General features: G+C 40.1%; 1 protein-coding gene across 1 annotated transcript in view; it reads right to left on the reverse strand.

Moving 5' to 3' along the window:
• sei (potassium voltage-gated channel seizure) overlaps nucleotides 1-19,063 on the reverse strand; it is a 362,440-nt gene that overhangs the window by 33,605 nt on the left and 309,772 nt on the right. Inside the window, exon 23 of the mRNA XM_080285287.1 lies at nucleotides 16,604-16,786. Within this exon, the coding sequence (XP_080141413.1) occupies nucleotides 16,604-16,786 (183 nt within the window). The remainder of the gene's footprint in view (nucleotides 1-16,603; nucleotides 16,787-19,063) is intronic.

Below are 19,063 nucleotides of genomic sequence, written 5' to 3' on the forward strand. Positions count from 1 at the left end.
GACGGAAGGGGATGCAAGGAACAGCGTCGTGGAATGAAGAGGTGAGACAGGCTGTGGCACAAGAGAAGAAAGCATACAATGAATGGATGAGAAATAGGAGCGTGGAAGACGTTGAGAGGCGGAAGAGAGTTATATGTAGAAAGGAATAAAGAGGTGAAAAGATTAGTAAGAGAGAGTAAGAAAAGAGTGGATGAGAAATTTGGAAGGAATCTGAGTGTAAAGTGGAGGGACTGTAAGAAAATGTTCTGGAAAGAGGTGAAGACAGTAAGACAGGGTGGCAGTGAAGTTAGCAGGGGAGTGAAAGATAAAAATGGTTGATTACCAGTGGAGAAAGGAGAAAAAGTGAGCAGATGTAGAGAACATTTTAAGGAATTGTTGAACATAGAGAATGGAAGTAATGCAAGTATAGGTGGCTGGGGAATGGCTGGGAGGAGAGAGGTGAGAAGACAGGAAGAAATCAGTAGGACAGAAGTTGTGGAGGCAATGAAGAAAGTCAAATTGGGGAAAGCCCCAGGAATTGGTGGAGTGTGTGGTGAAATGCTGAAGCATGGGGGAGAGATAGTAGTAGAATGGATGTGGAAGACGTGCAGATTGGCCTGGGAGGAAGGTAGAGTCCCGGAGGATTGGATGTCAGGTATAATTATTCCCTTGTACATAGGAAAAGGGGAAAAAGAAGTGTGTGGTAATCATAGGGGCATTTGTCTTCTTAGTGTAACAGTAAAAGTGTATGGTAGGATACTTACTGACAGAGTTAGGGAAAGAACAGAGGAATTAGTTGGAAAAGAACAGGGAGGCATTAGGAAGGGAAGAGGTTGTGTAGATCAGATATTCATTCTTAGATCTTCAGTGGAAAAGTTTCTAGGGAAGGGAAAGAAGTTGTATGCGACTTTCATGGATTTGGAGAAAGCATATGACATGGTAGATAGACAAGGATTGTGGAAAGTATTAAGAATATATGAAGTAGATGGGAAGTTGCTGAATGCTGTGAAGAGTAAGTATGAGGGTGCTAAGGCTGCAGTGCATGTGGATGGCGAACTGAGTGAATTTTTCTCTATGAAGGTTGGGTTGAAACAGGGATGTGTCATGTCTCCATCGTTGTTTAATCTGTACATGGATGGGGCAATAACAGAGGTACAAGGTAGCACAGTGGATGTTGGAATGGCCTTGGTGAGAGAGGGTAGTGTTTGGAAACTCCCTGTACTGTTGTTTGCAGACGATACTGTGTTGTTGAGTGAAGACGAAGGGGAGCTGCAAGGCTTGGTGGATGAGTTTGAGAGAGTGTGTAAGAAACGGAATTTAAAGGTGAATGTAGGGAAGAGTAATGTGATGGTCTTTGAGAGAGGTGAAGTCAGTGAATGTATAGTGAGGTTGGATGGTGAGGAAATGGAAAATGTGAGTAAGTTTAAGTACTTGGGTAGTGTGATGCGTAAGGATGGAAGTATGGAGGGTGAAGTGCTTGAAAGGGTACAACAAGGAAGAAAGGTTGCTGGTTCCTTGAAAGCAGTGATAAGGAACAGGGAAGTGAGCATGGAAGTGAAAAAGTTACTACATGACAATATTGTGATATCAACTCTAACATATGGAAGTGAAGCTTGGACGTTGTTGGAAAGACACAAGTCAAGAGTGAGAGCAGTGGAAATGAGTTATTTAAGAGGAGCCTGTGGAGTCACATGGAGAGACAGGCTGACAAATGAGGATAAAAAAAAGCGTTGTGGTGTGGATGTGGATATGATAGGAAGCGTTAGGAGGAAGACACTGAGGTGGTTTGGCCATGTGGAGGGGATGGAGGGCGAGAGACTGACGAGGAGAGTGTATGTGGGTGAGGTGGAGGGGGAGAGAGGGAGGGGAAGGCCGAGGATGAGATGAAGGGATGGAGTGGAGAGGTATATGAGAGAGGGGGGTGTGAGTTGAAAGCAGGGCAATGAAATGGCAGGGGACAGGGCGACATGGAGGCGATTTGTTTGTGGCCACCCCGTACAGGATTGAGGCATCTGGCAATAGATAGATGGATAGATAATGAAGGACTGACAGCATTATATACAAGACGAAAAGCAATACTGTTTTAGGAAATGGAGTCATTCCTATAAATCACTGCTACATTTAATGGAATCCTGGATAAGAGTATACTGATTATTAATGCTACAATTATAACAAATGCAAAAGCATTAATTAAACTATTTAGCAGTACACACTAGTAAAAGCCTTTTTTTTTCTTTTTTAATATTTAATACCTATTTCTTTCTCCCTTTTGGTACTCATGGTAGCAACTAAAGAGATACAACAAAAGTCACTTGGTGCCACATCGAACATGGCAGTCAGTGGAGGGACCAGCAGAGCACAGCTTAAGAAAAGTGATAAAATTAAATGTGCTAACTAATAATAACAATAATAATAATAATAATAATAATAATAATAATAATAATAATAAAACAATCAAATTTTATGGTAACGAAAGGCAGCACCTGGTAGGTAGTACCAAAGTCTGGATCATTATGTAGCTTAATCATACAATGTCCCATTACAGGGAAGGCTAAACTGTTCTGATCAAATATTTAAGGCAATATGGCCAGTTGCCTGTTCTCAAGTGGCATTGTGTGAGCAATACACCCCAACCAGACCCAAGATATATACCCTTTGGGCAACATGCAGTTGAAGCACCTTAACCCACTAGACCAAGAGATATCCATTTGTGGGATACATAGTACAGTTTCCACACTGAACAGTTTGCTGGGTTGCAAGATTCCATTTGGTTTGTCATGCAGTGTACAGTCACCTCAAGACAGTAAGTGGATAGTGGGCATCCCTGTGTGAACTGAAATGTCCTCACAATATTCCCTTTCACACACCATCTAAACATCCTGAAGATAGGTGTTCTCTGACCCACGCTGTATTGGAGGTGCCGAGAGGGGTAAGACTAAGTGGACATAATTTTTTCTGTAATAGGTTAAGTGCATTACAGCCTTTAAATGCAAGACTTTTTTTTATTTCTTTACATTACACCACATTTTCTTTTCTACAGTCAGTCATGTTAGCAAATAAGTAATCCAAGCAAAGCAGGCAAAGGTCTCCCTCAATGAGGTAATGAAATGACACACTACCAAGTACAAGTCCACTCTAGTATTACATATCAGTGAGGCTAAAATACTCTCACGCATATTCACCCATTTTCATCTGATTCTTACCTTCCACTTACAAATCATACAGTGTTTCACCTAGTTACCTTCCTACATTCTCACCACATGTTCAAAGCATCTCAGCCTATCCATCACCTCACTAAGACTCTCAGATCTGTCTACTAAGCAGCACAGAAGAGTTCATAACACAACCTCTTCAGCAATGTATTTTGCATATTACAATCAAACATTGTTATATGCTGCTTATATTGATTTAATGCTGATATGGTGTTGGAGAGGGACACCTTCATTCACTGGCACCAATATAAACAGACAGCTCCTCTGACTGGTTAAACAAACATCTCTCTAATCCCTCCCCATCCCCCAAAATGAGGATGGTGGACTGCAGGACAGGGCACCTTCAGCCTACATTTCAAGGGGTTCACATTCAGATGAACTTAACTGCTGTTAATATTGATAATTTGCATTATTAACATGCGAGAGGATGTTGAAGAGTAACAAGCACAATAAATAACTATGGAAAATGTGTTAGAAGATATCCAATGTCACTTAAGAATATGACTCTAATGTCCTAGCATCCTTTAAATCTACACACACCATTCCCTCCCTCAGTATGGCAATACACATCTATCTCACTGCTCTCATTTTACCGTACTCTTGGTGCTGTAAATGGATGCCTTCTTGTGGTGACACTGATATCACTAGTCACCTCCCCAGTAATACTGTACAAAGATCTCTCAACTCCCTATTCCCCAACAGGCAGATGGCTGACTGCAAAATGAGGGTAGCTTCAACCTGTACTCCATTGGGTTCACAGTGAATCTGCAAACATCCTCTCCTTTTCCTTTCCATGTATCAATGCCGTGTGCAAGCGAAAATGGCTAGTATTCCACCTGCATATACATAGTAGACACTGATTACATGTTTGGGAATTTGACCTTCCCTGACAGATGAAGTGAATTTTTTTCAACGAGGAAAAATTAACATCAATACGGCCCCATTTACTACTTATAAGGCCTGATAGACTTTCTCGTTAAAAAACAATGCATACAGTACAGTCGAGCCATGAATAACATATGGCTGAGTAACACTTTTTTACTTAAACGATAAGCATTAATGCAACAGGTCATAATTAACAAAGGGAAAATCTCAAGCTTATGTGGAAGTGTCAGCTGACCTGGCAAAGCATTCTGAAAGTCATGCATGGTGATGTCACCCACCAGACTCACCATGACTGACCGGCTTACATCCAGGTACCTGTCCTGGGAACATACCCATATTCACACAGTCCTTTTTCATGTTTCATCAAGTTCTACCCACTCTGTGCATCGATTTTTTTTTGTGCGTTTGAGTGTCAAACGAGGACACTGACTCTTAGCCTTGCTGCATGATCAGCCCCAGTCTCCCAGAAGGCAGCACATCTTCACACAAGCCCAGAAGTATGAGACAGTAAAGGAGTTAGAGCAGGGAACGAGGCAGGAAGAAATGGCAAAAAAGCATGGCATGAATGGAAGCACTATCAGAACGATTTGGAAGGACCAGGAGAATATGAAGATGATTATGTTTAACTAGTTGTATTTACCTAGCTGTGACATACAAGAAATGAGCTGCACTAATGGGGTCCCGTCTCCGTGTCTCAATCAGTCAAACGTTGTTTTACACTCATTTAAGTTTTTGGACTGGACAATCTCTTTGTCTAAGGCTATTCCACAGGTCAATGCATCAATATGGAAAACTGTGTTTCTTGACATCTTTCAAACAACTTGTCTTTTTCAATTTCTTTCCATGTCCTCTTGTTGCTCCCCCATTCCATACAAGCATGTCTTTTCTGACAATTTTATCTACCCATCATTGCCCTGAACACTGCAATCATGTCGCCCCTCTCTTTTCTTTTTTCTAAGGAAGGCAGACTCAGCTTTTCTAGTCTTTCCTTGTACAACAGATCTGTCAGGCTAGGCACCATCTTGTTGCTGTTCATTGCATTCTCTCGATATTGTTTTTATCTTTCTAACCTAGGACAGATCAGAGCCATTATCAATTTTTTCATTTCCTCATCCATGTACTGAAATGACACTCTTATGTTTGTCAAGAGCTTTAATGTCTCTATGACAATCGTGTTAATGTGTTTTTCAGGTGACAAATTATCCTGGATCAACACTCTCAGGTCCTCTTCTCTCACTTTTGTGACTGGTTCCTTTCCCATTGAGTAATTCTGTGATGGTCTCTTAGTACTCTTACCCATTTCTAGTACTTTGCACTTGCTAGCATTGAATTTCATTCACCATACCCAGCTCCAATCGTAAATGCTGTCCAGATCTTCCCACAGCATTTTGCAATCCCCTTCAACTTCATCTCTCTTCATGATCTTTGCATTGTCTGCAATCTCTTCATGATCTTTGCATTGTCTGCAATCTCTTCATGATCTTTGCATTGTCTGCAAACAGGCTTGCATAACTAATCATTCCATCCATCATATCATTTACGTAGATCAGGAACATTACGGGCACTTCCCACCACCCTGACATCCTGTCCTTTATTACTGTCCTAATCTGTCTGTCATGAAGTCTTTTATCCATTCCAAAAGGGTCCCCTTCAGTCCTCCTATGTGCTCCAATTTCCACATTAGTTGCATATGGGATACCTTGTCAAAGGTTTTCTCCAGATATAAGCATAGTAGAAGTCCGATTTTTCGGCATCTATGGGTCCAGGCTAGTGCCGAAAAATCAAAATTGCCGAATTATCAAAAACCCTACCCACTCAATACCTCTTATGTTTCGGTGAACACTATCATCACTACTCATATCATTACAAGTGTGCTTGGAGAGAGTACTGTATACTGTTTGATACTGTACAATACGGTAATGAATACAGTACTATACCTGAATATGAAAAATAAAGAAATTAGTGAACATACTGTATATAAATGTACAGTAATGGTACAGTAGGCCTACAAGTTCACATGCACTTACCTAAACTTATAGTAGGTTCCTTATTTACATATGTACAATAGAAGGGGTTGATTGGAGTCTGCTACTGCTGGAAGAAGTCCCCAGCAGTAGAGGGTCCTCATGGAGAATTTCAAGACTGACGAAAAAAATCGGAAAATCTGCCAAACGATCAGAGATTTTTGTAAATGGGACTATTTCTCAAAACCGCCGAAATGTCAGATTTGCCGGGGAATTGGATGCCGAAGAATTGGACTTTTACTGTATACACAATGCATCCAACTCTCTCTCTCCTGCAGCACATCAACTGCCATTGAGTAGAAGCTCAACTAGTTGGAGACACATGATCTTCCATTCCTGAATCCAAACTGACTTTCTGCCAGAATCTCCATCTCCTCCTGATATTTTATCCATATGTCTTTCAAGATTTTCTCGCACAATTTTGCGACCACGCTGGTCAGGGACAATAGTCTATAATTCAGGGGTTCTTCCTTATTCCCTCCTTTGTAAACTGGTACCACATTGACCCTCTTCCTTTCCTGAGGCACTTTCCCTTCTTCCAGAGAACACACAATTAATCAGTGAATCTTATCTGCCAGTTGTTCTCTGCATTCCTTTAGTATCCAATTAGAGATCCCGTCAGGCCCCGGAGCCTTCCTTACAGATTGAGTTTCCAGTAATTTGTACACTTCCTGCACTCCCATTTTTCTATCTTTTAACACTACATTTCTAGTCACTGCCTCCTCTCCACAAAATCATTTTCTTTGGAAACTTTTGTTCATTATTTAAGCTTGAATTACCACATCTTTGTAGACCTTTCCTTCTACTTTCAGCTTATTAATTTTCTTCCTTGTGATTCCATTTGCCACTGACATACCTATAAAACAATTTAGGCTCCTCCAATTTTGCTCTCACTGAGAGAGGAAGAGGGGCAGATGGTGGGGTCATTTATGGTTTCCCCTCCCCTGGGGACTCCAAGGCTTGGTTATCAGATGCCATTGTTTTTGTTAAATTTTGTATAGGAAGTGAAGTGGGTAATGAGCATGTAGTTTGGTGCTGACAAGGAAATTGTACTGGAGAGTATGCTGGCCTACTATCTCTGTTACTGAAACACTGAAAAAGTTCAGCAAAGGGGGATGGTCGGGAGCTAGTTCCAAAGGCTGATGGAACGGGAGCCCCAGCACTCCTTGTCATTAGCTTTCCATCCACCTTGGGAGTATCGCCCTGTTCAACCATGGTGCTACAGTCTACTCTACTCCTTTGAACAACAAGGGCTGTGTGTGCAGGTGCACTGTCATGGTGTGGCACGCATTTGTTTGTGCACCACTTGTCTGGACATTTTCACCTCACATCGCTGGAAATAATACACTGGCAAGTTCCACCTAATAGGCTAACAATGTCACAAACATCGTGGATTATCCTCCCGCAATCTTCGAGGATGGCTGCATCAACTTTGGGCACGTTGTTAGTTTAACTGGTGGAAGGGCGACCAGAACGTACATTGCCATCTGTTGACATTTGTCAGATTTTAAAACGTTTAAACCTGTCGTAGGGTTGTGTAACCCTCACTGTCACAAAATGCTTTTTTTAACATTTTATGAGTTTCTGCTGCATTTCTTCCAAGTTCCACATACAGCTTGATGCACACATGTTGCTCTTCCACATCCTCCATTTCTGCACTCTAACAAAACAAACACACACACACACACACACACACACACACACACGCAGCAAATGCATCCACCCTACACACCACAACACACTAACAAAAGGTGCATGCACTGCCACCTAGCATCCACACACTGTACAACAAGCAGTTACCACCCTGTTTTGAAATTTCAGGAACTTTTGAGTAACACCTCACATAATTAAATGAAATAAAATAAATAAAATAAATAAATATACAGTCAAGCCTCAGTAAGTCGGACACACACAACTCGGATCCCCATACAGGTCGGACAAGGGGGTCACTAAGTGGGCGTTTGAAAAATTCAAAGTTCCGTTGCCCCCATTCAAATATCCCGCCCCACCACTTCCGCTGTGGAATTTACCCTGCACCAAACTCTCACTGCTTACACTGTGAGCAGTCACGCAGTCACGTGTGTGATACTGCACCCTGCTACCATACTCTTGTGCTGCAGTATTTTCTTGTTATTTTCCCAGGATTTACCTATCCAATGATGTCATCTCGCGGTGCTTCAAAGTCTCGGAGTAGTAAGGGAGGCCTTCAACCTCTGCCAAGGCCTAACCGCCCTCACTGCAGCCTTCAACCTCCCAAGTTGGCGAGGAAGTAGAGCTGGACAACAGCTCTCCATCCAAAGAATAATTCTAGCTTTGGGGAAGTCACTATCCACACGGGAATATTCATCATATCATCGCTCATCTCACGGTATGTAACGTTGTGTAAAACATTTTCCTTTGCACAACTGTTATACATATAATGCTAAGAGACATCTTAGTTTTCATATATTATACTTTGGTGTGCCTTAATACTTGTATGCATAAAAATGTATTGATTTATGTGGATTCAGAGTACAAACTCGTGTAGGTCGGACAACTGCATAACTTGGACCGAGTTACCCTCAATTGGTCCGAGTTACCGAGGCTTGACTGTGCATAAATCTATATCTATCTATACCTATATATCTATCTATCTATATATATATATATATATACTGTATATATACAGGAAAACCTTGAGTTATGATACCCCTTGATGTTATACCCTGGAATAGTGATGGGGGTAGAAATACCATCCTCCTGTGCCTTTTGTACACCTACCCCCAGTTTGCGATGGGCTTTGATTCTTTTTTACCAATTTTGATGATATTTTAGACTTAGATTTCCTGTTGAGGTTGATTTTTAGACTCACATTAATGTGATTTAGTCATAGGTGGAGTGGACAATGTTATTTGAGGTACAGATTCTCACCCTTCAGATGAGGTACAAAACAGTGTGGACAACTAGGAAACGCAACAAAGAATATTTCATGTCTGACCATTGAACTGTCATCTAACATATCATGGACTACATAATAACAATTTTAAATAACTATTAATAATTATGAAAACTTACCAAAAATTTCATGCACTGATGAAAACTGTGATGTCAATAAATCATGTGTTTACATTCGGGCTGTTAAAAAAAAAATGCTTTGATAATACAAAGGAATTTCTAAATAAATGATGGAAATTAAGAGAAAGGAGAATAAAGAGCTTGGCTACCAGAACAATTACTAAAACGACATAAAGAGGGGCCGTTGAAAAGGCTATCCTGATCGCATCATCGATCGATAAATCATGTGTTTTCATTCAGGCTGTTCAAGGGAGAGAGCTTTGAAAATATAAAGGAATTTTTAAAATAAATGTTGAAAAATAAGAGAGAAGAAAATACAGAGCTCAACAACCAGAACAGTTACAAAAACCACATAAAGAGGAGCCACTGAAAAGGCTATTCCGATTGCACCATCGATCACATTCCCCGTCAAAAGAATTCCCCATCAAAAGAATTCCCCATCAAAACATCAAAAATTCTCCGTCACAACAATTCGCACCTTGGACGATTCTGTATCATTCATACATTACAATATTATTATGCATAAGAGATGTTTATTTAACTGCCCTGAGACTGTCTGATCATGAGATTGCATACAATGCTGCTTCATCTCTACCCAGTCTGAATACAAGTCGAATATTGCATTCTCCAGTGACCTTGACTGGGTACAAGTGAGGTGGGCACTGGTTTTAGGCTTAGGTTAGCTTCTTTTACAGCTGTTAGGCCATTTAGACTGGCTTTAAGTTTTTTTTTCTTTTATTCATAATGCATTGGGAAGTTTAGGAATTGGCTGAGGGGAAACCCAAGGCACATCCCTATACTTTACATGTTAAATTCACCCTGAGTATGATACCCCGCCTTGCGATGGGTTTTTACTTAACCAATTGCATCATTAAACAGGGGTATGCCTGTATGTAATATACAGTAAAACCTCGATAAGTTGACCCTGCAGGTGGAATTTTTTATATTTCAAGTGTTACATTTTAGTTCACTATATTCCATGTGTTACATTTTAGTTTAACTGATTGTAAAGAGAAGTAAATAAGTGCAGAACTTTACGAAAATAAGTGACTGTTGCACCCCTCTACCTATGAAACCTCCTGTCCCACCCTAGCCTATGACATGCACCAAATTGTTTTTATTGTTTAATTTTATTGCTTTATCAATGCTTTATAAACTGAGCAAAAATGGCTATCCACCTCCTCACCGAACAGTCAAAGTCTTCCTGCTGGCCTCTCCAGCTGCATGCTGGTAACAGACCCTAACCCACCAACTATGCAAAAATGGCCGTCCGCCCCCTCACCAAACAATCAAAGTTCTTTGGCTGCCCTCTCAAGCCATGTGCTGGTAACAGATCCTAACCCACCAGTTGAACAAAAATGGCCATCCACCTCCTTACCAAATGGTCAAAGTTGCCTGGCCAACTGGTACATTGAGTCAGCACTGCCAGGCATGTCTCCCTCCCCATCCCCCTGCCCTCCCCACACCCGCTAGCGAGCTGCCTGCCTGGCCCGCACTCGTCTACTCTTGCTGTGTCTGAACGGATCTCAGCACCGCACCTCCATACCTTCCTGTATATGTGATGTCTGATGTCCCATTTTATAGCAACAGTATTGTTTATGAAGATAATAACATTACCTATGGTGTTTCTGTGTCTGTTTCTATTGACTGGTATAGTATATGAGAGTGTGGGTTTGGGCCTGGAATGCATCTCTGGCTTTTCTTCGGTATCTTTTGGGGAAAATAGCTTCAATATCCACCAACTCGCCGTCCGAACACTCCCACCAGCACACAACATCCCTGGATGTCAGGGTATGCCTGTATATATAACTATATAATATTTATGTATATATTTCCCCCCTGCCTCCAAGATTAATGATTGGTTATACATGCAGGCATCTTATAACTGTGTGCATTATATAACCAAGAAGATTTAAACCTTAGCAGAATTATATCTAACAGAATCAATCACACAAGATATCAGTGTTACACCTATAAATTTTGTCCCAGGTCTTTATCATACATCATCAGCACCATCAAGTCATGGTATACTAATTATGAGCATCTCGGCTGCGCTTGCTGAGTACTACAAGGATGTATGAAAGATGATTAATCCCGTCAATCCCTTAGTGCAGTGCTGGAGAGGGATGCCTTCATATGACAACACCAGTAAAATCAGGTGGCTCTAATGCCTTATTATACTATACAAATATCCCTAAACTCCCTCCCTATCCCTTCAGAAAAGAGGTTGGTGGACTACCAAGGCAAACTCAACCTGCAGTCCACAAGGTTCAAATTCAGAGAAGCCTACGGCCACATGAACAACAACAACAACAACAAAAATCTCAACGAAATGTTGATCTATTTCTGCTAGGTCCCAATAAAAATAAAAAAAAATACAGGGTGACCCATATACAGTATACTGTAACATTCCTGTTCCACTCCACATGAAGATTTCTTGTATGTTGTGAGGACGCCTCAATTAGTGTTAACAATGTCTAACCTGCATTATTTTTTTAATTCCTACTCCCACTGTCACAACTACACCCACACCAGCAGACAGAGCTTATCACAAAATGTTTTCAGGTGAATTTGTATTGGGGTGCTACTTACAGGCAACACTGTGCAGTATGTACGACCATATTCCTTTACAGCCTTCCGGCAACTAATTTCTCTCACATTGATCATACAAATATACGTTTTCATTATGTGCATAAAAGTAGCACTAATGACTTCATGAAAAGCACTTTACAGAACTGTATATACATAACTAAGTGAAAATGTACAGCCGGGTAGACTCATTTCACTTTCCTAAAATAAAAAAGTTTCAATTTTAAAACACTGACCATGTATAAATGTAGAATATTCAAGTCATATGTATGCTATTTATGTTCTTCAAAAAGTTTTGTGTAAATGAGTGTACAAATTAAATCTGTATTTACTCAATCATTTGATAAACATGTCAAGATATTTTATCACAATTCAGCCATAATATTTACTGTACTACTAATAAATCAGCTATCGATGGAGAGTTAATTTAATGTACCAAATCAGTAATTATTTTTATTATCCAAGTCTGGCTTTAGCATACTTCTGTTAGGCTGTCAACTTGTTTGCTTGCAATGACTATTTTCAGTACTGAACAATGCAACACATATAATGTCAGTCAGCAATGTGAATCAGTTCATGCAAAATTTAGAAACTGTGTGTGGTGGTGTTAGCGGCAAAACAAGCACATGAAGGAAGCTGTGTGTGTGTGTGTGTGTGTGTGTGTGTTTACCTAGTTGTGATATACAGGAAATGAGCTACACTAGTGGGATCCCATCTCTGTCTCTCAATCAGTCAAACATTACTTTAAACTCATTAAGATTTTGGACTGGACGATCTCTTTGTCCAGACTATTCCACAGGTCAATGCATCTGTATGGAAAACTGTATTTCTTGATATCTTTCAAGCAACTTGGCTCTTTCAATTTCTTTCCATTTCCTCCTGTTGCTCCCCAGTCCCATCCAAAAATAAATTCTCTGTTAATTATGTCAACTCCAATCATGGCCCTGAACACTGCAATCATGTCACCCCTCTCTCTTCTTTCTTCTAAGAAGCAGACCCAGCTCTTCTAGTCTTTCCTTATACAACAGATCTGCCAGGCAGGGAATCATCTTGGTTGTTGCTCACTGTATTATCTTAATCTTGTTTACATCTTTCATGTGGGGATCACACTACTGCTGCGCCAAAATCAATTTTTTCATAATCTCCTCATCCATGTATTGAAATACCACTCTTATGTTTGCCAAGAGCTTATGTGTATCTCTGACAATCTTGTTAGTGTGTTTTCCAGGTGGCAAATTATCCTGCACCACACACCCACATCCTTTTCTTCTCTTGCTTTTGAGACTGGTTCCTTTCCTGTCAAGTGTTTCAATGCTGGCCTCTCAGTACTTTTACCCATTTCCAATATCTTGTATTTTTTTGCACTGAATTTCATTTCCCATACCTGGTTTCAATTGCACATCCTGTCCAGATCTTCCTGCAGCATTTTACAATCCTCTTCAACTTTGTTCTCCTCATGATCTTTGGTTCGTCTGCAAACAGACTTGCATAACTGTTCATTCCATCCACCATATTGTTTATTGGCACCAGCACCAAGCCCTGAGGAATTCTTCTTGTTACTTCCCTCCACCCTGACATCTTATCCTTTCTTACTGTCCTCATCTGTCTGTCTCTCATGAAGTCTCTCAATCCACTCCAAGAGGTTTCCCTTCAGTCCTTCTATCTGCTCCTATTTCCACATAGGTGCTTATGGGGTATCTTGTTAAAAGCTTTCTTCAGATCTAAGTACACACAATACACCCAACTATCTCCCTCCTGTGGCACATCAATCACCCTTGAGCAGAAGCTAAGCAAATTAAAGACACATGACCTTCCGCTTCTGAATCCAAACTGACTTCTGCCAATATTTCCACCTCCTCCAGATATTTTGTCCACCTGTCTTTCAATATTCTCTTGCACAATTTTGTGACCATGCTCATCAGTGGTTCTTCCTTATTCCCTCCTTTGTAAACTGGTACCACACTGGCCCTCTTCCATTCCTGAGGCACTTTCCCTTCTTACAAAGAACACACAATTAAACAATGAATCTTATCTGCCAGTTGTTCTCTGCATTCCTTTAGTATCCAATAGAGATTCTGTCAGGCCCTGGGGCCTTCCTTATACCTTGAGTTTCCAGTAATTTATACACTTCCTACACTCCCACTTTTCTAGCCACTCCCTTCCCCTCCACAAAATCACTTTCCCCTGTGAAAACCAACTGGAAACTTTTGTTCATTATTTCAGCTTGCATTACTGCATCTTTGTAGACCTTTCCTTCTATTTTCAGCTTATTGATTCTTTCCCTGTGTTTCAATATGCAACTGACAAACCAATAAAACAATTTAGGTTCCTCCTTACATTTGTCAATTACAGTTTACCTCTTTCAAAGTTTCTTTCTTCCTCTCTGCGGATTCTTGTATATTCATTTCTACTTCTGTTGTTTTTCCTTTGTTCTATTGTTACCTCTCTTTCTCCATTTGTTCCATGTCACATCCCTTTCTCTTTTTGTTCTCATACACCTTCTGTTGAACCAATCCTTATTCCAGTTCTCTCTCTCACTTACTCTTGATATAGTTTTCCACACCCAAGTTGTAAAAGCCTAGAAAAATATCCCATTGCTTCTGCGTCTCTCGTTTCTCTAAATTCTCGACAATCCGCTTCTTCGAAAATTTCCTCAATCCTATAAAGTTTACTTTCCCAAAGCTGTATCTTTCATGCCTGTATAGCTCATCTCTTGGTGCCACATTCCTTTCTATCATTTGGAACCCAGTTACCACATAATCACTTTTTCCTATAGGACACAGTTATTTCAGAGATTCAATTATGTCAGGTTCTTTGGTTAGAATTAAATCTAGTCATGCTGGTGTGTCTTCACCTCTAAATCTTGTCTCTTTTCTGACCCACTGAGTCATAACATTATTCACTGCTATATTTAACAGTATACTGTCCCAAGAATCTTCACTACCTCCTGAGTCCCATTCCCCCCAGTTCACCTCTTTACAATTAATATCACCCACCAGGATTTATACTGTTGCTTTTCTCAGTTACTTTCTGTAGGTGTCTAACTATGTCTCACAACATGTGGCATTCAGACTCATTCCATGTCCTTGTCTTTGGGAGGAAATATGCTACTGTGATGTCTCTCCTGCCTTTCCCTCTGGTTTCTAATTTCATATTTATCACTTCTGCCCTACCTTCTCTCAGTTCCACATTATCTATATTTATGCTGTTCTTCACTGCTATCATCACTCCTCCTCCCGTTTTTTCTTTTCTATCTCTTCTCCACAGTTTATATTTGCCATCTCCCACTTGGATATTAATATCCTCTCTTAACTTGGTCTCTACAAAGCACAAACCAGTAATATCTGGCTCATTTACCCTCAAGAAATCACCGCTTTTCTAGCCTAGCTGAGGTTAAGCCATCTACATTAGCAGATGCCACTTTCAATCTTTTAAAGTTGTTTTTTATTCCATCCTTCTCCCTTCTTCTCTCTGTCAGTACCACTTCCTCAATTTCTGATCCATAACTCTCCAACAGAACTCTGTCTTCTCTTCCTCCATTGTCTGGTCATTTTTTTCCTTAGCTTCCATGACTAGCTCCTTATTTTAGCTCTCCCTCCTTATATCTTCCCAGTCTAAACACCACTCCAGTCTCTTCTTGAGCTCCGTTGTCACCCTCCAGAACTACTGATATTATCTCTTTAGCCCTTCTCAGGTCTTCTCTTTCCCTTTCTGATCTTATTTGCATAGATTTTTCTTTCAATCCTGAAATTATCACACATTTTTTCTTCTCTGCTACATCTCTGATTAGAGACTGTCTACCTTAACCACTTCCTTCTCCACCTTTTCCTGGTTTTCCTTCCTCTGCTGTTCTAAATCTCATTCAGATTTATTTTTCCTTCCTCCTGAATTTCCTTCCACCCCTTGTTCTCTTCCTTGATTTCCCCTGATGTGCTCATCATGCATCCTTGTTTATTATTCATACTCATCAAGTTTACTTTTCATCCAGTCCCCTTCTTTTTCCAGCCTTTTATTTTCTCTTTTGAGCTGTTTTATTTCATTTAGGGGTGATTCATTGCTTGCTTTTAACTGTTACCACTTTCTCTTGGTCTGCACTGTGTATGTAGAAGCTAACTCATTTTTCAACACCTTAATCTCCCTCTCCTGTTCTGAGGCCTGTTTCTATAACTCTCTAATTACTGCCCATACAAGTTGTAATTCCTGGGCATTTCTCTCTGCCACTTTCTCCACACCTGCTATTCTTGTTAGGTTTAATTTAATGCTCCCGTTGCTCCAGTCTTCATTGGAAAATCCCATGAATTTCCTTTCACTGGATGTAGACAATGAATTATTTCCTTCTGCCATGATGCAGAATGGTATGTTTAAACATTTAAATCGCCACTGTGTTGTTCTCCTATTTGACCGATTCCTCCAGCTTTTTTTCATTGAATTCAGACAGGAGCACCACTCACGTATTCAGTTCACATAATTACAATAGGCAGGCCTCTTTTTCGCTGCTGGTTTAGCGTTATTTCACCACGATCAACACAGGGCTCATCTGCTGTCGACATTGTGTGTGTGTGTGTGTGTGTGTGTGTGTGTGTGTGTGTGTGTGTGTCAAAGGGGGGGTGCTGGGGAGGGTGAAAGTAATAGTGGTAAAGTGAGAGGCAACCACAATGGTGGTGGTGGTGGTAATTTAGGTGGCACGTGAGGATGGTGAGTAAAACATGGGGAACAAACCAATGGTGTTAAGAAAAGCAACAACAGGACGCTGAGGGTAACATGAAGTATTATATAGGCAGCACAATAGCACTTTGGGTAGCAGTGATGGGGGGGCAGGGGGGGGGGAGCGAGTGGTAATATTACTCAAGGGGCACTCACAGACAAAGACTCCATTTCGTCCAGTGATTCTAGCCTAGCGATGGGGGCTTCTGTCAGTGATCGGAAGTCCCCCCATGATTCAGGATCAGACCCCTTGGAATCCTCGCGTCGGGGGGCCCAGGGGTCCAGTGCCGACACTCCTCCACCTTGGAGTGGCGAACGACACTTTCGGCGCCACCGAGCCTGAAGCAGCAATGTCAACACCAATCCCCTCACAAACCACCACCAGTTATACTCTTTTCACTTTAACTTGGCCTAAAAATGCCATCTCTCCATCCTGAGTGCTGAGTTGTAACAAGACATTAAAAGAAAAGTATGGTGCTAGTCACAAAGAAGCAATAAGGAAAGGGTACAGAGCCGTAGTACTGTCTTTTTCTACCACTGAGGAATGTGAAATAGCTGCAGAAGGATGAAAGTCTGGGCCAAGTTAAGGTGAAGGAAGCACAGTTAACATATGCAACTGTTTTGTCCCAACAACCTCAAAAGCACACCAAAATACACACACACAAACATCATCATCAACATCCCTTACATGACACCCACAAAGCTCTAACCAAGGGAAGCTTTACTTGTCTTTTGATTCTTTTCTTAGGGCATGACTAGACACTTTTTACTCTAACTTGGCCAAAAATTGCCATCTCTCCATCTTAAATGCTGAGTTATAGCTTTTGATTAACTCTAGAATACACTGCTAGTCACAAAGGAGAGCTGTGAAAAGGACGTAGAGCTGTAGCAATGTCTTTTTCTGCCACTGAGCTACACAAAATGTGCTGCAAAAGAACAAAAATATGGGCCAAGCTAAGGTGAAAAATGAAAAGTCTTTATGTGGTACGATATCAATGTTTCTAGTCAAATGCATGGTGCATAATCATGTTTACATACTGACCAAATCACTCAAAATCTGATAATGTAGTAGCAGTAATAATAATAATAATAATAATAATAATAATAATAATAATAAATAATTTAGCTTCACCCTGGTTAAGTCACCTGCATGCAGCAAACAACCAACAACCTAAAGCCTCTTCAATGTACTTACAGTATATAATAAAAATTTTACAAAAAAGGGATCCCAAAATATTTGGATAAAACGTTTTCCTGTTAAAATGTAACCCTATGGAAAATGCTCCATACTGTTGGCCACACAAACACTGGTTCTCCAATATACAGCAAACCAGGAGTGCACATGAAAACAATAAAAGGAATTGCTAGGCAAATCAGTATAAACAAAGATTTGAGTGATGCTTTGTGTCTGTCATTCACATATACAGTATATTCATTGGCCTAAAAAAATTCCATAAAGATAACATATCAATTCTGTTATCCAGTGAAGAAAATTTACAAAATAAAACTATCTGCATAACATTTGGAGAAAAATAGATAGCCCAGTACAAAATGATCACTACTTTTCATTAAGGAGGGAAAAAAAGGCTTACACATTCTTAAAAGATAATTTTCTACACCAAAATTAATTTCTTCTGATCCTGGAAAACTAAGCAGTAATTTTAGCTAAACATATATATATATATATATATATATATATATATATATAACTATATGCCTGTTCATGGATTAATTACTGTACTATAAAAACTTGCATCCTATACATAAAAATCCAATTTGAGAAATACAGAACATTATACAGTCTAACTGATGACTTTTTTTCTCTCACACTTTTATTTTCTTAAAAAAAAAAAAAAAAAAAAAAAAAAAAAAAAAGCAGGCCCAACAACCTACTTTTCCACCACTGGGAAGAAGACAAACCGTAAAAGTCTTAAGAAAAATAGCCATAACCGACCACAACAAACTGACAACAATAGTCCCCATCATGAATCTTAATCTCATCCTTCAGGTACAGTACTTGGATACAGTCACAAGAGCTAGACTAAAATTTCACATCTTCTTCTTTCCCTTTGCCGCCTGATATTTCTCATCCCCAGATGACAACCTCAGACTACTGCTTCTGGGAGGAAAGTGATGGCCATGCCTTAAGAGTGAAGCATAATGGAATACTGAATTATGTGAGCATTTGTCCTTCACCAGAATGCATTATATCCTGTTTGACTGACCTGTGCACCTGAGATGTATGGGGCAAATAGGGTGTATTTGATTCACGGCTGCTGATTGGATGCCGATGATGTCATCACAACAGATGCCAGATGATCAATAATATTTGTTGTTTCTAAATACAGTGCTTTCTTCGTGTTCGTAGGAATAAAATACTCAGCTGTTCATCAAAAACACAAAGAATATATTTAATCTGTTCTTCTGTTAAACACGATAACAGTTTGTATTCATTAATCATTATAAATAAACAATAAGTACTTGCTCCAACAAATAAATGATCATACATGTTGATGGCAACACTCACCGAGGAATATTTACAATATTATGATTTTGTTTTTATGTCTATCTATCTATCTATCTATAGCCCAATGCCCTAATCCCGCAAAGGGTGGC

Source organism: Coenobita brevimanus, chromosome 105, assembly GCF_032717465.1.
Source record: "Coenobita brevimanus isolate Jiangsu-jjx chromosome 105, ASM3271746v2, whole genome shotgun sequence".
Lineage (NCBI taxonomy): Eukaryota > Metazoa > Arthropoda > Malacostraca > Decapoda > Coenobitidae > Coenobita > Coenobita brevimanus.